The sequence below is a fragment of the Neodothiora populina genome (assembly GCF_041146345.1).
Source record: "Neodothiora populina strain CPC 39397 chromosome Unknown canker_contig_6, whole genome shotgun sequence".
Lineage (NCBI taxonomy): Eukaryota > Fungi > Ascomycota > Dothideomycetes > Dothideales > Dothioraceae > Neodothiora > Neodothiora populina.
Window position 1 is genome coordinate 170,527 of NW_027191414.1, and position 21,594 is coordinate 192,120.

Sequence of the window (21,594 nt, forward strand, 5' to 3'; positions counted from 1 at the left end):
CACGATGATGGAAGGTGCAACTCGAGCGATTGACAGCTGTCTGCAAGTTGGCAGTTCGAGTGCTACCCAATTGGTGGTGACACCGTGTCGCGCCAATGTCAGCTCCACCGAGGATCAAATACAAGAGAGACAATTGGTTGGGTGCTCGTCTCATGGTAACAACTACCGGAGATCCAAGTGACCGGGTCGGTGGATTCTGTCACACACACACGCGGTACGCTTCACTGCTGTTTGTCGCGACGACGACGACGACGACGACGACGACGACAGCTACTGCTGCTTTTCGCTGTTACTCGAACACCACAGTCGTTGTATGCGCGCACGACTTATGCCTGCAAATGCAGTGTATGTATGCTTTCGTGCGAATTGGACCTCACCGACTTCTGTCGAGTCTCAACGAGCAAATGCGAATATCCCCAAGTGAATTCGAGTTCCCCAATTCGTATATGTCGTCAGTGAGGTGATAAGTCACGGTCAGTGATGCCTTGTGAATGGTCAGAGGGAAGCAAGTTCCCTTGCCCGCACTCTGCTTGCATTCGCCTGCCTGGGCAAGCTTGCTTCTGCCAGCGCATCGATCCATTCGCTTCGGGAGGAAGGGGTAGGGTAGGGTAGGATGCTGTGCTGTGCGTGCTGTGCTGTGCTGCGCTGCGTGTTTCCCCAGCCACGCACAAGCTCTCATCGAGGCATGGCCGCCCGTATGATCTGTTGTCCCGGACCACTTCATGGCTGCGCAAGCGCCTGACGCTATCATGCGCGTATCAAGGGAAGGGATCAGGCACAGCAACTACACAAGAATGCATCAAGACGGCATAGATCTGGGCTTCAGCGTGAACAGGTTAAGAGACGCTTTGGACTCTGCAAAGTGAAGATTATGCTAATCCGACAAGCGGCAAGGGGAGAGAGATGAAGTTCACACTTTCAGGCACGGCTTCTGGCATGTGGTCACTGATCCTTTCTATCCTGCTCCAATTCCACTTTAAACCCCTCCTCGTCATATTCCACCTACGGCTTTCAGCAGTACCTGGCCTGGTGACCGTTGAGGGTTGTAAGGACCTGGCCAATCGCTGTTGGTAGCTTGCTTCTTGGCGGGGAGCTGCATGGCGCTTCTGCAACTTCGTCCGGCATTTCTACTCGTACTATACAAGCACAACCCTGCCATTGCTATCGATATACCGAGACTTGTTGCATACGCCTGTAGGAAATGGAAGCGGTGGTATACTGGCGTTGATAATGCTGGAAAAGTGGATATTGTCTTCTACACGACCACCTTGATGCCGTCTTAACTGGTAGCTCACCTGGATCCTGCTACTATTTGTATCGACATCCTTGTCAGGCAGCAACGTTCACAACTTAGGCATATCACGTCCACAGTGTGAAGACCGGCACGACTACAGATGTGAGTGTGATGCATTGATAAGGTTGATCTTTGATTCATCGTATGACCACATATTCTTCAGAGCTCATACATCGTTGCTATTACCGGCATACTACATTGCCATCTGTTCCAATTACATTACTCTCGTGAGGGAAATCCACAAGATATCTCCAGGCCTCGGCAAATGCTCAATTAACAAGAGTTTGCTGGGCATGCAATCGAGGTGCCGTAAGGATCAGGTCCAGCAATGCCCGCAACCTGGAAAATGGCGTTGATCACACCGCCGATACCCTCACCAGCAATCATACCAGCAGCTACAGCATAGCCGTAGATGTCGAAGTTGGCGGGATACTTCTTGGCCCAGAAGTATGCGGGCACTGCTCCGATAACCATCGCAGTTCCGTACACGGTCTGAGGAAGAACAAAGGCAAGACCGATACACTTCACAGTATGTTAGTAAAAGTTGCATGACTGTTCAATTTCTTCAAGGGACTCACCATCATGTTGGGGTGGTATGCTCTGTACTTCTCCCACTTGCCAGTGTAGCCGTATTGGCGGAAGATGACCATAGCAGCACCAAAAATGGAGAAAACAATAGCAAAGATACCAGAGCTGGTTGGCACAGGGAACGTCTCGTCGGTCATGGCGACAGTGACTGCACGCCATGCAGAGACGGAAGGTGCGGAGAAGGGGCAGGTCTCGGCTTCGAGATCGATGATGCAAGGGTAGGCCTTGCAGAAGAGCACAAACATGGCAGGTGCCAAGAAGACGGCGACGATCGTGCCCAATCCTTGTGCGTACCATTCTATCAATGTGTTAGTGGACAAGACGATACAATGTTCTCAATGGCAACTTACGTTGAATAGGCGAGGTGCGGAGCAAGAAACCAACGCGGAAATCACCAGTCAAATCCGAGGCTTGGTTGGCGCCCATAGATGCCAGGGAACCGCCAAGCAAGTTGAGACGCTGAGCATGAGTGGGTGCCCAGTGCTCGCCCTTCGTGGCACCACCAAGAATGATCTGAGAGGCCTTGGAAGCAGCAGTGAGAGGAGTGATGTCGGTGACACCAGCGCATTGAACAGCGAGGAAAGTGAAGAAGAACGCGAGGAAAACAGAGAGCAGAGACATGCCGACAGGCATGTCGAACTGGACACCGAGCACAACGCAGATGGCAATGATGGTGATGAGAAGGAGAGGAGCCCACATCCAAACTTTAACAAGCTCGTGTTCCTCGGCGGGGTCCTCGACCATCTCATCATCCTCCATGTGGGCCTTGTTCTCGAGAGCGGCAGAGGACTTGCCCATGGTCTTCAGGAGCGCGTTCAATCCCTTGGAGCTGCCACGGACAACGGCTTTGCTGACGTGGAAGATGACCTTGTACTGGAGGAAAAGTTCGGTGAAAGAGACGACAATCATGAGAAGGACACCAGGCCAGAGCAGCCAATAGCGAGGGCTGGGTGTGTCCTTTGAAGATGCGGCGCCACTAAGAGAAGCGAAGGTTACGAGACCTTCCCATCTAGGGTCATCTCCTCCTGCGGCCTTGCCGAAAGCTGCTCCATTGTGCACTAGCGCTGGTCCGATGATACCCCAGGCGAGAACACTACCTCCAAAGAAAGACAGCGAGGTGTTGAGGCCGACAAGGATACCGGAGCCGATGAAAGCGGGGGTCCACTCAATCATCCATCCCCAGTTCTCGACAGCAAGGGCCTGGTTGTTGTAGCCACCCCAGATGAAGAACCAGGTGAAGATGTGCCAATCCCAGAGGATACCAATGGCATACTGAGAGACAACGCGCAGCAAGAGAGCAGCAGAGAAAGCGTAGCTGAGGGCTCGCATCTTCAGCTTTGCAACAGCTTCACCAGTTGCAGCGTCGTGCATGGAACGAATGGTCATGGCACAAGCGGTTGGGGTAGGGAAGATCAACTTCAACTCGCGTGCAACGTAGATGATGAAGAACTTCCTAAGCGGAGTGCTGCATGCGAGGCCGAAGTAACCACCGACAACAGTCAGGGAAATAAGGCGACCGAAATCCTTCTCGGGGGTATCGAGAAGACCGAGCTGGTAGAGGGCTGGGATACCAGAAACGAAGACACTGGACAGACCACCAGCGGCAGTGGCGGCAGTCTGCACGATGTTGTTTTCGCGAGGTCCGAAGCTACCGCCGAAGATGGGGAAGCCCTCGGGCAATGCTCTTGACAGACCTTTCAGGACGGAGAAACCAACGATGGCGCCGAACAGATTGGCACCAAAGGTCCATCCAGTTTTCAGACCGAGATAGACGTTGGACGCGTTAACCAAAGCACCGCAAATGCAGCCTACAAACAAGGCGCGGATGGTCAAGATCCTCTTGTTCTCTTCGGGTAGATCATCGTATGGAACGAAGGGATCGATTTCGAGCTCCTCCTCGCTCTCCTCTACCTCGCCCACGAAGGTGGCGCCCTTCTTCTCCTCTGCGCTGTGGGACGAGAGGGCATCATCACGACTGTCTGGGTTAAGAGAGTTCCTCTTCTCTGAAAGGGGATAGACATTGGGGTTGATTTGACCCATAAGCTGGATGATCTTAGTTACACTAGTCTATAGTGGGGGAGGAGAGACATAAACTTACCTCGACCGGGTGGTCAGCTACTTCTGTAACACCAGACATGATTGTATACTCTAGTGAAACTTATAGCAGGGGCTGCCAGTGGATGAATCACGCCGCTGTGGCCAGTCGAGGTGGGTTGCTCCATACTTATATGCACTCTCGCACAGCGTCCAACGCCACTATCTCAGCATGTCTCCTCATTTCCTGTCGCGCACTATTCGAACTACTGTATCTCTACCCGACTGATAGGGTTCGCAGCGAGATGGTATACGAACCGCGGCTGAAAAGGCTATGACAAGAATCATTTGCTTTTCGAATGCTTGACTCCTTCCTCATAGAGAAGCAATTGTCTCTTGCCAAGCTTGAGCAATGCAACATCGAAACGGCCACGATGCTGGCTTGAAGCTTGTAGTCCTCGCTTCGGCGCCATTACACGAGCGGCGCGCTTGCCAAGCTCGTTATCGACCGCCGTCAGATAAGGCCAGACTTGACATGTGCAACCGGAAGTGCATTTCTCGTACGTCGGGGGATGCGCATATCTCTGGGCACACAGCCTAATTCGACCATTAGATTGGGAAAAAGTAACAATGCTATCACTGTACCACGAGGCGAGGAGAGTCACATCTGTTGGCAAAGGATCGAGCGTCAATCGATCATTTAGGAGAGAGTGCTTGTGCCGCGGTATCCATGAACTTTGTTTGTACTATTGTTCGGCTATACCTTAGATATCATCGTTCTTTGCCCAATGGCGGTGACAACTGAATACCTACCCTATTGAGTGTAACTTTACTCCCCCTCATGGTTGAGCCCGACACAGTGGGAACGGTCTCGCAATTGAGGCGTACCTCCAAGCAGATCGGCTAGATGACCCGTCATGTGCTCCTCATGCATAGAGCTCAAAATCAGGACGAGTGGAATGTCTCTGTACATGGCTGAAATGGTGTGGTCATTTTCCGAGACGAACACTCAAGCAGATAACGCAGCGGCCCGACGCCCGGAAGAATGCGATGAAGTCGGCTTTGATAGACTGGATGTCGGTTGCACTAACCTCGGAAAGGCAGGGGTCTTACATGTCTGCGAACCCTATCTCGCGAGCTTTCGCACAACCTCTCTCCGAGACCTTGGCCTTCTGGAACTTTTACAAGTGGCAGCACAGTACAGTATACAGTGTATCTTATCTAAGTATAGCAGGTGCATTCTTTGTGTAACTTTCGATACAAAGAGCCGCATGTGACATGAATCCTCACAGCCTGAGGATGGCCGATCATTTGTTTTACCTTCGCAGACGGTGTCACTTAATTATCAATCCTCCGAGGGTCTATCCAGGTGCTAACAGAAATCCCACATTCCAGCCCCTGCTCGCTTAACACGACCCCTACGATCTTCCAATTCCTACCCCCACACTCTTATTGAGACCACACCTGGAAAGCGAAGGGTCGCGGCCGTGCTTTCCTGCAATCTTGCACATAGCAAAATGTACGGGACCCTGAAACATTGCTCGGTTGATTTCCTCACATCACGCAGAATGTCTCGTTAAACCACCGCACGAGCATCAAGGGTACCAGATTCGCGGATATGGTGAGTCAGGGTGCGAGAGGTTGGTAAAAGCTTGCCCCCAGACGTGAAAGATAGCAATCACGTTATGGAAACCCATCGCAACGAATCATTGGAGGAGAGGGGGGCCCGGCGGACAGATGTCGAAATACAATCATGGTATTGCGCGCCTGTCACATTACGAGATACAAATTAAATTCGAATGTTCCGGACTCGTTTCGCCGGCATATCGCGGTAGATCAGTGCATGAACAGGATCTCGCCGAAAGTGTCCTGGAAACTGTTATACCCACGGGCCTTCGGCTGCAGTATTCGAATCATTACAGCGCATGCCAGCCACAAGGCCGAGCATCTGCTTTACATTTCAGTATATTTTAGTCCACCGAATATTGAGCCGTGGGGTTGTTCTCCAACACCAGCGCTGATCCGATCTGGTGTTCTTCTGGCCCCCAAATCGAACACCCCGCCATGATCGTCAGCATACTGCCTTGAAATGGTCATCAGACATTGGCTTGTCCGTCCGGGATGCATCCTTCCAGAGTAAAGGTGATGTTGACGGACGTTTACCAACAGCCCACAAAGCTCTCTCGTCACGCCATCCAATATGAGCATGCACAGTCACGGTGCATTCACCGCTGCAGGCCAAGGAGGGAGTCGATGATCTGCCAGCGTCAGCAGATGTATTGTTGACTCACCTATGATTACCGACTTGTTCCTGGTTCGTTGTCGATATGGACTCACTTGCAGAATGTAGCAATTCCTTATCGAGGCGATAATCTTTTCTGTGTTCGTGCGTGCCTGGATCAGACAGACTCACCGAACAAGGTGTTGTCTGATCGAGCTGCTTAAAGGCCCGAATGAGCAGTCCATGTGTGTGTCGTATCGTAAATTGCCTTGAAGCCTTGCGCTGCCACACCTCTTCTTACATGCTATTTCATACTCAAGAGTGTTCGCCCATATCTGTCATCTTCGTGATAGGAAGCACAACGTCCCGGTCACCATGCTATACGAGGAGGAGCGTTGCATACGGCCGAACGAGCTTAGATTTCGCTCATGGTCCCCGCGAAGCTTCTCCACGCAACATGTGGCAGCCCGGGCGCGGAGATGTGCCTAGGTGTGAGAGCAATATGCACATGGACGTCCTCGGGCTTAACGCACCATGACTCGAACGTTTGGCGCACGTAGCAGCGTGTGAGTTTCGGTCGATCTTATCTGGACCTCTTCTTACTGGTTCTCGCCCATGCCTCGTAGGGCTTTTCTGCAAGAGCTCCGAGTTGCTCGTATCGCATGGGGTTCCGCTTCCCCTCCGACGCGCTGATGGCATCGTCGCGCCCGACATAGTTCCTACCATGTGAATATAAAACCGTCGTTGCTCTTCTGCATAAAACACAAGAAATCATGGAGATGTGCAATGGACAAGCAAGACTTTGCCGGGCATTGCCGGACCACCATTGTAATGAGAGCATGAAAACAAGAGCTTTGGGTGTGTATCATTTCAATTGTATCTATACATAATTTTTTCTAAAGACAAATGCCTTGGAGGGCTGTATTGTATAACCCATATCGTACACGACATGCTATGCGAATGTCTTCTCCGTCCACTCACTCTTTGTCGATCTTTCCTCTCCAGTCGGCGATATGATCGTTGATGACCTTGGCCGCCTGGTCGACAGTGAAGTTGCGACCGATGGCCTCGACGAAGTCGCCCTCAGGGTCTAGTTCGCAAAAGTCAGCCTGATTGATCAACAACGCATCTCAACAGCATAAGCGCGCAACTCACCCATCAAGTAAAAGTAAATGGAGTGATCCACAAGGTAATCCTGCCCGGGCTTGACATCAGGCGGAGTAGAGAAGTAAACACGGTACTGCTTGCACGCATTCTTGACCTCGTCCCACGTTCCCGTCAAGCCAATCATATCCGGGTGAAACTCAAGCAAATACTCCTTGACGACCTCGGGGGTATCCCTCGCGGGATCACAAGTGATGAAGATAGGCTTGAGCACATTGCCGTGCCTCTCCTTGACCTGGTCGATCATGCCAGCCATCTTGTCGAGCTCCTCGGGGCAAATGTCCGGACAGTGCGTGAAGCCAAAGTACACGAGCGAATATTTGCCCTTGAGGCTGGCGTCTGTGAACGGCTTGTTGTCGTGGTCGATTAGAGAGAACGGTCCCCCCACTAGTGGTCGCCCGACGCCTTTGCTGTGCTGCGCTACGCGCTGCCGCGCCATGCGGTCTTTCTCGTGGCGGAAGTACATGGTCAGGCCTGCGCCTGCGAGGAGGAAGAGGAGTCCAGCTTGCCATGAGAAGGGCTGGGTGGTGGAAAGAGTGTGTTAGTATTTTCTTCTTTCTATGGACGTTGATTCTTACGCCCCCAAAGAGAGCAACGGCCAAAGGAAAGCTGCCTACCCCTAATCTGTATTTCGACTTTGCCTCCTCGACGGATTTATATGACTGGCGAGACGTCGAAGAGAAGAAGCGCGAAGAAGCATTGCATCCTTGCGCCAGGCGCTGCTGCTGCTGCTGCGGTCGAAAGTGAATCCTCGGGCTCGCTCGGCTGGTCTGTGTGTATTGATGCAGACATCTCGTGGATGATCGTGATGCGGCGCTTCGCAGCATGCGCTGTAGGGCTTTTTGTGGTGCTGTTGTTGCTGCTGCTGCCATGGTTGATGACTGTGTCGCGAATCGAATAGTTATTGCTTGCGCCGAGGTTTGGGGCTTTCGCCGCATCATTGTCGAATAAGTCGCTTGGAAGCACGGGCCACACAGGGTCTTGTATGGTGGAGTCACTGTGTGCCAAGCTCAATGACGCTCATCCATCTTTGTATACAGATCTCCTAGAAATACACTCGGTGCTATCTGTAGAAATCCAGTGCGGTGTTCAGAATAGAAGATCAAGGACACAAGGAGGTTGATGTTATGTGTGATATGTGAATTTATGTTTTCAGTGCTACCATACATCAAGTAGGTGCATCTCGACTATCTACATGGCTATATATTGCTAACATCTCCTTCCTTCAACTCCCACCAACAAATCCTCCGTCCTTCGCCTATACAACAGTAAATATCCTTCAAGGAGGGAAAAAAAAAAGAGTACCAGCGTCGTGTGCTGTATCAAGAAACATAAGAAAAGGGGGTTATATCGCGAAAATAAGATGACGAAGAAATGACCAAAGAAAAGTGGGTATATCGCTAGTCCAGTAGAATCCTGCCCATGTTGTGTTCAAGTCTTGCTTTTTTTCAATGTCCTGCTGCAATCTTGGCTCAGATGAAGAAAATGGCGCCAAGGGCAATCGCTGCCGCACCAATGCTGAATTCCAGCCTGCTCGCAGCGCCAGTATAGAACGCCATACCGCTATGGGTAGGGACGTACTGGTAGGCTGTCGTTGAGCTCGCGACGCCAGGAACAGTGGCGGCAGAAGAGACATTGTGTGCCGCGTAGACTTGCACTTGCACAGGAGCAATGGTAGCAGTGACGACCTGGACATAGACAGAGCTCGATGTGAGAGGTGCAGGAACAGCGGTGGGGTAGATCATGCTGCTCGAGTTGGATGCAGCATAGAGAGCACCGTAGTTCACAACTGGTGTTGGGACAGCCGAAAGCGTCGTTGTCGTGACAGTGGACACAACGCTCGACACAGGGGTGCTCGACATGGGAAAGTTCGACGCAGGAGTGTTTGACACAGTCGTCGTCGAATTGACGCTGGAGATGGAGCTGGAGATGGAGCTGGAGCTGGAACTGTTCAAAGACACAGAAGAGAGACTCTGGATCCTTAGAGCGGCAACAGGACTACTGCTCGATACAACAGTGCTGTATGCGGTCGATGTGGTGTGTACTGTAGTCGTCGTCGTCGAAGTAGCCTCATCAGAACTGGCAGAGCTGGTAGAGCCGGACTCGGTGGCAGTGACTGGGCAGACAGTAGTATAAGACGTGACATCTTCCGTCACGTAGACTGTTGCCTCTCCGATCTCATTCATTGTCGAGACGGTGTTGGTCACAGTGCCGTACACAGTCGAGGTAGTGTAGAAGAGGTTGGCATCGGCTGTCACGGCACTGAGGGCTGCAGACGAAGTGGCAGAGGCCTCGCCAGCAGTCACCGGGCAGACTGTGGTGTACGACGTGACGACATCGGTCACATAGACTGTGGCTTCGCCGGCCGCGTTGGTGGTGCTCACAGTCTGTGCAGCGGTAGCGAAGACGATGGATGTGGTCATGAGAGGACCGTTGGTCGATGCGCCTGTGGCAAGAACGGCGCCAGCAGCACTCTCGGAGATAGTCGAGTTGGATGTAACGGCAGCCGTCGAATTAGCCGCAGTAGTGATAGGGCCTGAAGAGGAAGCTGTGGCACTCGAGGTCGCGTTTGTTGTTCCTGTCACACCAACGAACTCATTTCCGCAATTGCCACCGATAGTGTCGCAAGTTGCTAAGGCGCAATACTCGGAAGTATCGCCACAGTAGCCATAGATGGAGCAACACGATCCAAAGATAGATCCGGCACAAGTGTATCCGTTGTAGGTACCGCAAGTTCCATCAGGGGAGATGGTTTGCGCGGGGCAAGGGTTGATCTCAGTGTCGATGGTGGAGCCGGCGGCCCTGGCAGTGAGGATTTGCTTCATCCATGTAGCGTAATCCCTGCCGCAGATGACATTGTCATCGGCAGCAGAAACCTGCCAAAGCATGATACCGCCAAAGTTCCCGGTGCCAAAGATCTCACCAACTAGAGTATCAACTCCAGCAGGGTCGATATAGTATGAGGCATCGCTTGCAGTATCAGTGCTGGCAGCAAGGCCCATGTAGATCTTGACATTGGGGTTCAGCGAGCTTGCACCTGACCAGTTGTCATAGCCAGTGAAGCCGGTCTGCCTCTTCCTGGAAAGGAGCGCGGAGCGTGCAGAGCATTGGGCGGTGTTGTAGTACTGAACGAAGATGAAGTCGAACCAAGCATTGGCAATAACAGTTGAGAGATGCTCATCAGGCACGACGCATTGAGGTGCCGCAGAAAGATAGTAGCTCTTGCTACCGTCCTTGGGGAAAAGTTCGCTCTTGAATGTATTGGCCATTGTCGCCCAGCCTCGAGTCTTGTAGTCGGTGATGGTGCTTCCGTTTGATACCGGTGCTGAGTTTAGGGTGCTTTCGATATCGAAGTCGAAACCGTCAACAACTGCGTCTTTAAAGGGTCGCGGGCCGTCAGCCTGCGTCCATTCGTCTAGAGAAGGACCGAAGGCACCCCAGAGAAAGCGCGCAAAGTTGGCTCCGCTCTCATCGTTGTTGTTGAAGCCATCTGCGTCAGCACCACCAATGCTTAGAAGGATCTTGGTGCCATAGATTTCCTGGCATAGAACGATATCAGGGCCGATATCAGGGCAGTTTGAGAGCAGCTGCGTTGAGATGTTGTTGTAGGTGTACGTCTCGGTTCCGCAAGCATCTCCGAAGTTGGTTCCAGGCCAGCCAGCGTTGCCTTGGTCGGGAAACACATTGACGAAACCAATGTTGATTACATCTATATTAGGATTTTGGCAGTAACTTAGAAGTGATCCTTGATTATTGCCCTGACCCCAGTACGCCACAACATTGGTCTTCGAAGACGCGTCGAAGGCTGACGCGAGACCGGCTAGGGTGGCAGCAGTAGCTGCAAAGTGAGTGGCACGCATAATGAACGTAGATAAATTGCTAGTAGAGAGTGGACGGCCTAGGCCAAAATGAAAGGACGCAAACAAGTGTTTGCACAGGTATAAAGATAGAACAGTAAAGATTGTGAGCGGTCAGATGAAGATGGCTGGACGAAAGAAAATGAGAGACTGGGAGTGGGAAACGGTATAATAAAGAATGGCTTCACAGGCATACTGACGTTTTTCACGGTATACTAACGTCCCTCATCTCCCAGACAGGTGCGCCGATGCATACTATACCAACTAGGCCCACGAGGCCTCGTGCTCAGAGTAAGCCATACCTGTAAACGGCTAACCGCGCCGGAGCCACAACAGAGCTGCTCGCGCTATCGACGGCGATTGTCGAGTCTGTCAAGGTGAGAGATGGAGGAGGCTCCCTAATTGCCGTTCAGGTGAATGCCCCCTTAAGTGCACGGACGGTCCAAGGGAAGATTTCATTGGTCAGCTTCTACATTTTGCGGAGTCAAGCTTTCACCTCATTTTGGGAGAGCCACCATTCTGTTGTACCTACACATCGAAAAACTTCCTATTCGGTTAATACATCATCCAGAGGAGCCAGGAAGACTTCGCACAGGCTGTATCACCGGATACAGCCTGTGCGAAGATCTGCTGGACTCATGAGCACGACTTGGCTACCCACAGTGTCGTGGTTCTGTCGTTGACCGTATTGGACCGTTATTTAGGGAGGCAGGGCAACATGGCCGTTGCAAGAAATTCTCCTGGTTTTCCCATAACTACGGTCCTCATATGGTTATCACGCCAAGACGTTGTCGGTCAAGAAACGGCGACCTCCTGCCTCCTGAAAGCAACGGCTGAACAGGGTGACGTCCTGCTTCCATGCTATTGTGGAAAGTGAGAATTCATGCTTCGGAGAATAACCACGGTTAACTCGATCATCCTTGTTATGCTCGACACATGATATCTCCGGGTAATGGCAAGTCAGCTCTGCTGTAATAGTATCAATGGATAGGCGCAAGTCGGTTTTTGTCAAGACCTTGAGCGCTCCAAGAGCTTAGGCATGAGCATATGTAGTGAGCTGGTGTATAGCAATACACGAGAGTCTATTGGTAGAATGATCGTCCAATTCCTCACAAAGAGTGTCAATAAAGTGAATCTTCTTGGTTGTGAGCTTGCCGACGCAGTTCTGTTATACTCCATGACGAAGCACACGAGGTGGCTGTAGCAACGTCCTGTCCCATTGAGCGTTGCTGGGTAGAAACGGTCAATCGACTGGCTCAGCATGGTCATCACCAGGGCAGGGTCTGGTATAAGTAGGTCTATTATACGTATTAGGCGAATGGCTCTCCCGACGCAGTTGTTCCTGGAAGCACGGATGGTCTGTTCTGGTCAGGCTGTGCTATAGTCTGTTACACTGCACAGGTCGTGCAGGCCAACCTCAGTCGAGCAGATCATTTGCGTGAAGCAAGATCGGTGTGACCAATCTTCTTCTCAACGTGTTTAGCATCTTGGCCTCTCATATGAGAGCACGCACAGCCATCGTCAAAGGGGTGAGGGCAAAGATGATTTGCAAGGAGCCTCTGCTCGGGATATCACTTCTAGTAGTATAGCAGCCAATTATTCAGCGAACTTACGGTGGGAATTGGACGAAGTCGAAATACAGTATGTTCTGCTTCGAGAACACGCCAAGGATCTTCTCAAAGTGAAACAAGTTCAGCACGCACGAGTGGTTTGGCCACTACAAGCACCTGGCTGCCAGGTTCAGCGCTGTTTGCCGTGAACCGTTCATCGGAGGATGGAGCGAGCATAAGACCGAGACGCCGTGACCGGTCCTGAACAGGCCCCGCAGCGCGACTCTTAATGAACTTCCACCTCGTCATCCTAGGCCTGATGCAGAAGGTAACTTGACTTCAGGCAATAGAAGAAGGTAAGGTAAGGTACAGTACCTTACTGACCTCGGTCACAACAAAAGACGCTGTGAATCATGACGTAGTGGAAGGTAACTAAAGGCACCTCGTTACCCTACTTTGAGTCATGGCAAATGCAGAGGCCGCCGGTTAAACACCAGCTTCGAGCTTTCACAGTGCTAGCGACTAACATATCAATCAATGAACAATTGCCACACGCCCATCGTAAAGGGTGACGAATATATGACCTGAGCCGCCCCATCAGGATGCGGGAGCCATTATGCTAGTTCATGTTCTAGTCGGGCAGCCACGCAGATGCCGTGTGGACAGTGTACGCTTCTTGCACGAGAAGGCACTTGCATCCTTACAAACGAAAAAGCTTGTGTTCGGGGTTCACGGACTTTAAGGCTTATTTTGCCCAAAACACTTAAAAAGACTGTGCCGATAGCCGGGTGTCTCTCAGCTGCCACCTTATGTTTCGTTGAATGGAAGAAGTCATAGGAAGGACGGCCTTTAGCAGGCCGATCCTATCGATATATAGATTGCATCGGAGAGAGTAAGTCCCGAATGGTCAGTGAATATATACTTATAGAACGGCTCGCCCAATGTAATCGCCACATAAATGTCTTTTCACCCATCAACGAAAATGGAAGGAGGGACCAGGACTGAGCCCATACGGACTGGCAGGCCTCAGAAACAGTCGAGGCAAAAGAGCAGCGATGGTAACAGTGTCAAATCAAGGTCGCACTCTCGACCAAGTCGACCAAGTAGTCCTGTTATACAAAGAATATACTCGAATCACTTCATCGACGACCATAATGTTTATCATCATGAACACGCAGCCGGGGAATCTAGTGCCGAAGAAGAGGAAGAAGAGCGCACTCTAAGAATATCCGCACAAAGTTCTGAACCGGAAGGTGGTGCACTTTCGGAAAAGGACAAGGAATGGCAGCAAGAGCCAGAAGAGATCCCCGAGGGACCATTTGGCATGATCGCTGATGTGGAGGATAATGCCGACCGCGAGTCTCTCAAGAGGAAACTATCAGAAAAGCCAGTCAAAGATCCTAACCTAGTCACTTGGGATGGTCCAGATGACCCCAACAATCCCAAAAATTGGCCTTTGAAACGGAAATGGATAGCCACTATTGTTGTGTCTTCATTCACCTTCATCTCTCCCGTCTCCTCTTCGATGGTAGCACCTGCGATAGGTGCGATCTCAAAGGACTTTAACATTACTGGTTCAGCCGAACAGGAGCTTGTGCTCTCGATTTTTGTTCTAGCTTACGCAATTGGACCGCTTTTCCTTGGCCCACTGTCTGAGTTGTACGGACGTGTAAGAGTGCTTCAATTAGCGAATCTCTTCTATCTCATTTGGAATTTGGTATGCGGTTTCTCACAGAACACGGGAGAGCTGATGGCTTTTCGATTTCTTTCTGGTATTGGAGGATCGGCGCCACTCGCCATCGGTGGCGGACTTCTTAGCGACTTATGGAGGCCAGAGGAGAGAGGTAAAGCGATTTCCATCTATTCTCTAGCGCCGTTGCTGGGCCCTGCTGTTGGTCCTATCGCTGGAGGTTTCATCACAGAGAACACGACTTGGCGATGGTGTTTCTGGTCCACTTCAATCGCATGTGCCTTGATCCAGATATCCGGTGTTTTCTTTTTGCAAGAGACTTATGCGCCTGAACTACTGAAGCGGAAGAAGCTGCGCTTGATGAAGGAGACGGGCAACCAGGACCTTCGTACAGAACACGACGACCCGAACAGAACGTTTTCGGTCCACTTGAGGACAGCTATGGTCCGACCATTCATCTTGATATCTACCCAACCGATCGTCCAAGTCTTGGCTGTCTACATGGCTTACGTATATGGTCTCATGTACCTCGTCCTGGCGACGTTTCCGTCACTATGGACAGGAGTCTACGGCGAAAGCGTCGGCATCGGTGGACTGAACTACATCTCCCTGGGCCTCGGTTTCTTCCTCGGCACCCAGATCGGAGCTCCGATGATAGACGGAGTGTACCGCCGACTGAAGAAGAAGAATGGCGGTGTAGGCCGAAGCGAGTTCCGAGTCCCCCTCATGATCCCAGGATCCATTCTCATGCCCGTCGGTCTATTCATCTATGGCTGGACAGCCGAGTACAAAACTCACTGGATCGCGCCCAACATTGGCACTGCGCTGTTCGCCATGGGCTGCATCATGATCTTCCAGGCTTCTCAGACCTACGTCGTGGACTCGTACAGCAGGTTCGCGGCGTCCGCTGTGGCCAGTACGACTGTGCTTCGAAGTCTGGCGGGATTCGGGTTTCCGTTGTTTGCAAGGTCGTTATATGGCGCTTTGGGCTATGGATGGGGTAACAGTCTGCTTGGGTTCGTTGCTATCGCGTTTGGTATACCTGCGCCTATTCTGTTGTGGTTCTATGGCGAGACGCTACGGAAGAAGAGTCGTTTCGCAGCTGGTTGAAGAGGATGAACATGATGCATGAGTTGTCTTTACGCTTTACATTGCATTTTCTGGAGCGGTCACACGGTAGTCTATAGCGAGCGAATCAAATACCTAATCATCACGAGACCATGTATTATTTATATTGCTACAACCCATAATCTCGAGCAGCTCACGAGCAGATGATCGTACTCAGAGCAAGGCCACAAGCGATCGATTACCAGTCGCTCTTTTCATCTCGAGTATGACCAAAGCCCACCATCTCTGCGTTGACAACCCGAAGAGGTCCACGAGCAGAACGAGTGTATGAGCGTCAATCCAGGCCGGGCTATAGTGTATTGTACTCAACAGCCAAGGCCACTCACGCGCATACCGGCAGCCTTCGAGCCTCATAGTCTACCTAAATGTAAAACTACACCAAACAAAACCACACCGATATAATAACGATGACATATCCACACTGCGAACTAACCTCCCATTATTGCCGAGCCATCCAACAACTACTGTACTAGCCCAGCAACACGCGGACAAGACCAAGCCATATCTACCTTAGGTAGCCAAACCGACTTCCGGTGCCATCCGGAACATCAGATAGGGATGCTACAAAAGGGACAGGGTCGCCCTCTCGACCACACAAAAGCCGACCGACCCTCGAGCTCATTCCGCGGACGAAGAAGAGAGAGAGGGAGCGAGAGAATAAATCATGCTCCGCTTGGGTGGCATGTCAGATACGGAAGGGCAGATGACCTAACGCGCGGATAAATAGGTGTGTGAGTGTGGGTGGAAAGGTGGATGTCAAAGATATGTCGAGGGACTACCATGACTATTGACCCACACACTTACCGTGCCCCCCAGTGCCTGAAGTAGTTAATCGTTTCTCCCCCACTCGACCCCGGCAGCTAACAAGTATCCAAGGTACGTATCAGCTATCCCTAAGGATCCACTGGTGTTTGTGCCACACTTTCATTTGACTTGCTGTGTAGTGCTTGGTTGTTTATCGTGATACTGCAACTACCTCATGTCCAGGTATTTCGTACACTAGGGCATACGAGGCCAGTCACAATACACAAAAAACAAGAGACGTCAGATAATTGCTACAGTATTGATATCTCAATTGATATAGTACAAAAAAATAGCAGTGAGATTATTAAGAAATGAAAAAGAGAAGATAAAAAAGACATTAGGGGTTATGCGTACACCGTCGTCACCAGTAAAGCAAGGCCCCTCAGATACATCCACGATTGTGGCTCCCTCCCATACCTCAGGCGGGGCTCTTGGTCCTCGACCCATTGGTTATTTGATTTTCCTCGGTCTTTCAACAGCACTAACGACATTAATTTGAACATAGATGAATCTGTAAAGGGGCCCCTCCAATACCAAAACCCAACCCAACCCTTTCGGTTGTTGATCCGCCTGTCAAGTCATGGTATCATTGCTATGTGTTCCGTGGGATGTGAGAGGAAAAGGAAATAAGAAAAATGTTTGGGTCCTGTTCGTCGACCTGTGTTTGCACTTTGTTCTGCGGGCAAGTCTACTCGTACTCGTCCTTGACGCGGCGCTGGCTCTCCGAGTCAATGAAGCTGCCACGGGAGCGAGTGCTGCGCTTGCGGCTGAACATGGACTTCTTGGCAGTGCGATCGGTCTTGTTCTTGCCAACGGAGCCGCCGACACAGTAAAGGACGGTGCAGACAAGGTAGGCAGCGAAAGCTCCCCAAGTCCAGCCAAAGGCGTAACGTCCGTAGCGAGCGCTCTCGCCGTTGCGCTGGAAGGCATCTCTGCCCTGAACGTAGCATGCACTAGGAGCTGGTCAGTATTGTTTGAAGGACGAAACACCGTTATCGACGAGACTCACGTCATGAGAGAAGCAGTAATGGCTTGGAAGAAAAGCGCGACAGAGCAAGTTGCGCCAGTCAGGTAGGAGCCAAGTCTGGAGCACATGGCCAGACAACCAGTCAAAAGCGCAATGCAAGCGAAGAAGAGGGCGATCAGATAGAAAGCGAACATGAATCGCGAAAGGTAGTAGTAGTGGTGGGTGCCGATGAAAGTAGCAGGGACGCCAGTCGTGGTTCCGAAGTTGCGTGGGGGGTCAAAAGGAAGAGCTGCATGGGCTTCACCACAGTTGCCATTGCGGCCGTTAACGACACTGCAGACCTTGAAAAAAGTCCATCTCGCAGGGTTGCGAGCTCCGTCAATGCCAGTGGTGTCGGCCTCGAGGAAGTAGGTCAAGTTGAATGGTCGCACGTTTGCGATACCAGACAAGATGGTGAAGAAGGAGAAAAGAATGCCTGCTCCTAGGATGATGAGGGATGTGAACCCGATGATTGGGCCTGGGTCAGACTGTCAGCTTGGAAATAAAGCAGAATTGATACAGAAAGCAAGTACTCACGTGCGACGGTCATGTTGAGTTGAAAAGGCCGAGTAGGTTAGTGTTTGGTCGACTGCTGTGTTTGTTGTCAGACATGTATGACAATAGGCAGGTTGAGAACAATTGACTACCTCGAGATACTAGGAGATTAGGATGTTACCGTGGGGGACGTGGCAGCAGGACTCTGGCTGGAACAAGGTCGCTCTTTTGGCGAATGGCGATGGGCGATATGGTACAAAACAAGGCCGTCAAGGAGCACGAGAAGGATGCAAACTTGGTTTATGAAGAACAGCTCAGAGCTCCCACTGACTGTCTTACCTTCGATCGCAGCAATAGAAAGTGACGCAAATCTGGGCTTCCAAGTGGTCGATCACCGGACACAAATGACGTATTGAATAAGCTTTCTGTCCTAAAGCAGGTCGATTCAAGGATCTTGGAAGACAATCTGGAGAAAGTCCAAGCTTTTAATCGAGTCTCAGCCGCCAGTCTAATTGCACGTACAGGTAAGAGTGGTGATATCAGACGGGAGGAAACAACACGAGGTCTGCAGCACAACAAACAAGTCTTGTAGATGGTACGGTAATTTTAGATAATAGAAGTCAACGAACAACAATGAAACGTGACAAACAGCATTCTTGCGTCTCTCCTGCCGCGGTTTTTCTTCTTCAACCGGCAAATCTCCGCAGCAACGCATCGTTACAGAGTGGTCAAGTCCAACCGTGCGTTTTCTCCGTCGTCTGTCGACCGTCTCTGTCAGACCCTTTGACCTTGGGCCGAAAGCAGCCTAGAGCCAATTGTGCCCGGGCCCCGGACAAGACCAAAAGCCACCTCACCTACGCAAGAAAAGCCCTGAGGGTTGAGGGGCCGCCCGCAGCATCAGCATCAGCGTCAGCATCAGCATCAGCATCGGCTCAGGATCGACCGTTCAAGACCTTAATCTTGGAACTTGGGCAACTAAGACTGTCCACGTTAAGGTACAGTACCTGTTCTGTCATTGGGCCATTCAGTCATCAATTTCGCTTTGCGACTCGAGCAGCAGTAGCAGCAGCAGTAGCAGTAGCAGTAGCAGTAGCAGCAGCAGCAGCTTCAAAGCCACAAGCTCAGACCCTCTCTCCCCATTCCGCGTTCTCGAGTTACCTCACCCAAAGCATCATCATCGTCGCAAAACACTAATAAAACAAAAAAATGTCAACGCTGATATGGCCACCTCTGGCCCCAGACCAGCTCGCCATCGAACAAGAAGCGTGTCTAACGCGCGAGCTAGAATGGCTGCTCTCCGCGCTGCAGGAGACGTTGCAATCTCTCAAAGCCGGGCTTGAAGAATGCGCCGACCTGCTCGCGCCCAAAGAAGTAGGCTCGACATTGGTCCTGTCAACGCACCGCTCGGAGAATCTCAAGGGCTTCGTGACTCGCGTTGGTACGCGTATAGTCAAGGGCGACGTTCACCTGCGCTTGCCCTCGCTGCCGCCGCCCAGAGGCCAGAATAGCTACAAGGTCTCTGTGTCGTCTGCGCCGTCTGCTCCGAGCTTGGTGCTCGAGCAATTGACGTGTGCGCGTACTCTGATTAATGCCTGTCTTGACGTCGTCGATGCCACGCGATGGACGGGCGACGCGGGAAATGCGAACTTCATTTCTGGACAGCTGAAGCTGCTGCATGATAATGTGCAGGAGGCAAATCAGTCGCTGAAGGGAGGCCCGGATGTGCAGAAGCCGTGGAACGAGGACGTGGCTGATGAAAAGGTTGGGGTGCTTTCCGTTTATCTATCTATCCCAAAACCAAGCAGCAATCCAAAGTATATATGCAGAGAATCATTCGCTGATCGCAATAATCAAAACAGATCTTCGACCCTGCTCTACCCCCCAATCTATCATTCCACTTCTCCATCAGCGATGCCGCTCTCGTGCTTCACGTGCGAACGCTGGAAACGGCACACGGCGGGACAGGCGCATCGACGCCCAACACCTCGTCCGCGTCCTACTCAGGCTTCAGTCTGCGAGATCGACTCGCGCATGCTCTAGGTGGTTCCCGAGCGCCGCTGCACGACGAAGCCAACGAGGTATTTCACTATAAAGGACAGGAAGTGCGCGTCAAGGAGAAGATCAGGGTCGAGAGTCAGGATCCCAGTCTCATGGCTGCCATGGCTAAGCTGGGTGCGCTCGAACATAGTGTTGCCTTGAGCAGGAGGGCGCTGGATGTTGTCATGGGGAGGGAACATGAGGAGGAAGAGTGAGAGCTGGTCGACGTTCTCCGCTGTAATGACATGGGGATCGTCGGTCAGACTGACTGGTGCCAATGCTAGATGTATATAAACAAACAAGTTTTGCTGTTCGACAGACTCGAATCATTTGCCTTGCTGAAGCGGGTATCTAACAGTGACCCTGGCTTGGCACTTGATGTCGCGGGTAGTCGTGATGTTCCGATGGCGAATTTAGCTCAACATCTCAATAGGCGTGCTGGGTGCAGATCTGACTTTTCAAGACCTTGACCTGCTCCTCGGTCTGGGCGTCCGTGATCGCGAGCGTGATCTGCTGTCTCTGTAACGTCGTGGACTCCTGCTTCTGCTGCATCGCTGTCTGTCTCGGCTATGGTCTCGGTAGCGTTCTCTACTCCCACTCCTGCTTCGGCTGTGCTGGTATCGATCTCTACTGTCACTCCTGCTTCTTCCGTTTCCATCTCGGTCTCGACTTCGGCTTCGCGATGGACTACTCTTGTCGCCGTTCCTGCCCACCTCTTCCACTTCTCCATCATCGTCTTCCATGTCTAACTCGTCGATCTCGTCCCTGAGTGGACTGACTCTTGGTTCCAGAACATCAAGATCCTCCAATTGTGTCCGGGTGGGCATCTTCCATAGACTTGTGGCGCAGACTCTGTCCTTTACCAGCAAGTCATCAACAAACTGATCCACATGACTCAGACTGAAGCCTTCTCTTGTTCTCCGCTTTAATTTCCTTGAGTCCTCGAGGAAGGGCTCCAACGTCTCAAAGATGTCCTTGGGATCCCAAGTAAGTCTGACATAGAATGCTGCGAGTGCGCGCAAGTATTTCAACTCCTCGCCTCCCTTTTCGAGGTAATACCTCACGATTTCCTTGTCTGGGGTCAACTGCAACAACTTGAAGGCCAGGCACAGGAAAGGCGTCGGTTTCTGGGAGATGCCGTAGGTGCCACCGATGCACGTGAGCTCGACGGCGCGATCGAGTAGAGTGGCGGCGTTTAGACCGAAGCATTGCTCTTTCCAGTAGTATGAGTCGATGATGCGGTCGCGTACTGCTTTTTCGAACAAGAGAAGGGGATTCTGACCGCGGACGAGGACACCGGTGTAGCCGCGGTCATCGAGCATGCGCTTTTCGTCCGCTTGATGTTGCGCCATGGCGATCGGCGGGCGATGGAGATGTCGCGCGTAGCTTAGTGATTGGAATGATGAAGGAAAGAGAGGAAGAGAGAAAGAGCTTCGAGATGCAGTCCGGCCCAAGGCCTTATCTTATCGCGATCAGAGATAAAGAAAAGCTGGAGACGGACACTCGGCCTGGTTCGTGCAACGTTGCCCCGACAATCTCGACGTCTAAACAATGACCTCAGTAAGGTACCTTTCCTTTGTGATTAAGATATGTCAACCGTACCTCCTGCACATCTGGTATTCCTTGGTAAACATTGCATTCGAGCTACTGGACCTTGACGCTGCTGCACGTTGGACCTTACCGCACCGGCTTCCTACCGGTTGCACATAGTATATTCTTACCCTTC

At 51.6% G+C, this 21,594-nt stretch overlaps 7 protein-coding genes across 8 annotated transcripts; 2 read left to right on the forward strand and 5 right to left on the reverse strand.

Moving 5' to 3' along the window:
• Nucleotides 1-1,567: 1,567 nt before the first annotated feature.
• On the reverse strand, nt 1,568-4,019 carry AAFC00_005705 (uncharacterized protein; the record flags this gene model as incomplete). The annotated part of the gene is made up of 4 exons (XM_069345528.1): nt 1,568-1,816; nt 1,873-2,180; nt 2,233-3,925; nt 3,981-4,019. The coding sequence occupies 4 exons, from the start codon at nt 4,017-4,019 to the stop codon at nt 1,568-1,570; spliced, it is 2,289 nt and encodes a 762-aa protein (XP_069197730.1).
• A 3,095-nt stretch (nt 4,020-7,114) lies between these two features.
• On the reverse strand, nt 7,115-8,173 carry AAFC00_005706 (uncharacterized protein; the record flags this gene model as incomplete). Of its 2 annotated transcripts, none has more annotated exons than XM_069345530.1 (3): nt 7,115-7,227; nt 7,293-7,821; nt 7,919-8,173. In XM_069345530.1, 3 exons carry the CDS (start codon nt 8,171-8,173, stop codon nt 7,115-7,117), a joined length of 897 nt encoding a protein of 298 aa, XP_069197732.1. The 2 variants fall into 2 exon arrangements, with proteins under 2 accessions (XP_069197732.1, XP_069197731.1); XM_069345529.1 differs by having other exon boundaries at nt 7,919-8,128.
• A 600-nt stretch (nt 8,174-8,773) lies between these two features.
• Nucleotides 8,774-11,161, reverse strand: AAFC00_005707 (uncharacterized protein; the record flags this gene model as incomplete). Its single annotated transcript, XM_069345531.1, has 1 exon — nt 8,774-11,161. The coding sequence occupies one exon, from the start codon at nt 11,159-11,161 to the stop codon at nt 8,774-8,776; it is 2,388 nt and encodes a 795-aa protein (XP_069197733.1).
• A 2,529-nt stretch (nt 11,162-13,690) lies between these two features.
• AAFC00_005708 (uncharacterized protein) lies at nt 13,691-15,508 on the forward strand (the record flags this gene model as incomplete). The annotated part of the gene is made up of 1 exon (XM_069345532.1): nt 13,691-15,508. One exon carries the CDS (start codon nt 13,691-13,693, stop codon nt 15,506-15,508), a length of 1,818 nt encoding a protein of 605 aa, XP_069197734.1.
• Nucleotides 15,509-17,018: 1,510 nt separating this feature from the next.
• AAFC00_005709 (uncharacterized protein) lies at nt 17,019-17,886 on the reverse strand (the record flags this gene model as incomplete). The annotated part of the gene is made up of 3 exons (XM_069345533.1): nt 17,019-17,283; nt 17,340-17,814; nt 17,874-17,886. 3 exons carry the CDS (start codon nt 17,884-17,886, stop codon nt 17,019-17,021), a joined length of 753 nt encoding a protein of 250 aa, XP_069197735.1.
• A 1,151-nt stretch (nt 17,887-19,037) lies between these two features.
• AAFC00_005710 (uncharacterized protein) lies at nt 19,038-20,083 on the forward strand (the record flags this gene model as incomplete). The annotated part of the gene is made up of 2 exons (XM_069345534.1): nt 19,038-19,592; nt 19,691-20,083. The coding sequence occupies 2 exons, from the start codon at nt 19,038-19,040 to the stop codon at nt 20,081-20,083; spliced, it is 948 nt and encodes a 315-aa protein (XP_069197736.1).
• Nucleotides 20,084-20,326: 243 nt separating this feature from the next.
• AAFC00_005711 (uncharacterized protein) lies at nt 20,327-21,220 on the reverse strand (the record flags this gene model as incomplete). The annotated part of the gene is made up of 1 exon (XM_069345535.1): nt 20,327-21,220. The coding sequence occupies one exon, from the start codon at nt 21,218-21,220 to the stop codon at nt 20,327-20,329; it is 894 nt and encodes a 297-aa protein (XP_069197737.1).
• Nucleotides 21,221-21,594: the final 374 nt, after the last annotated feature.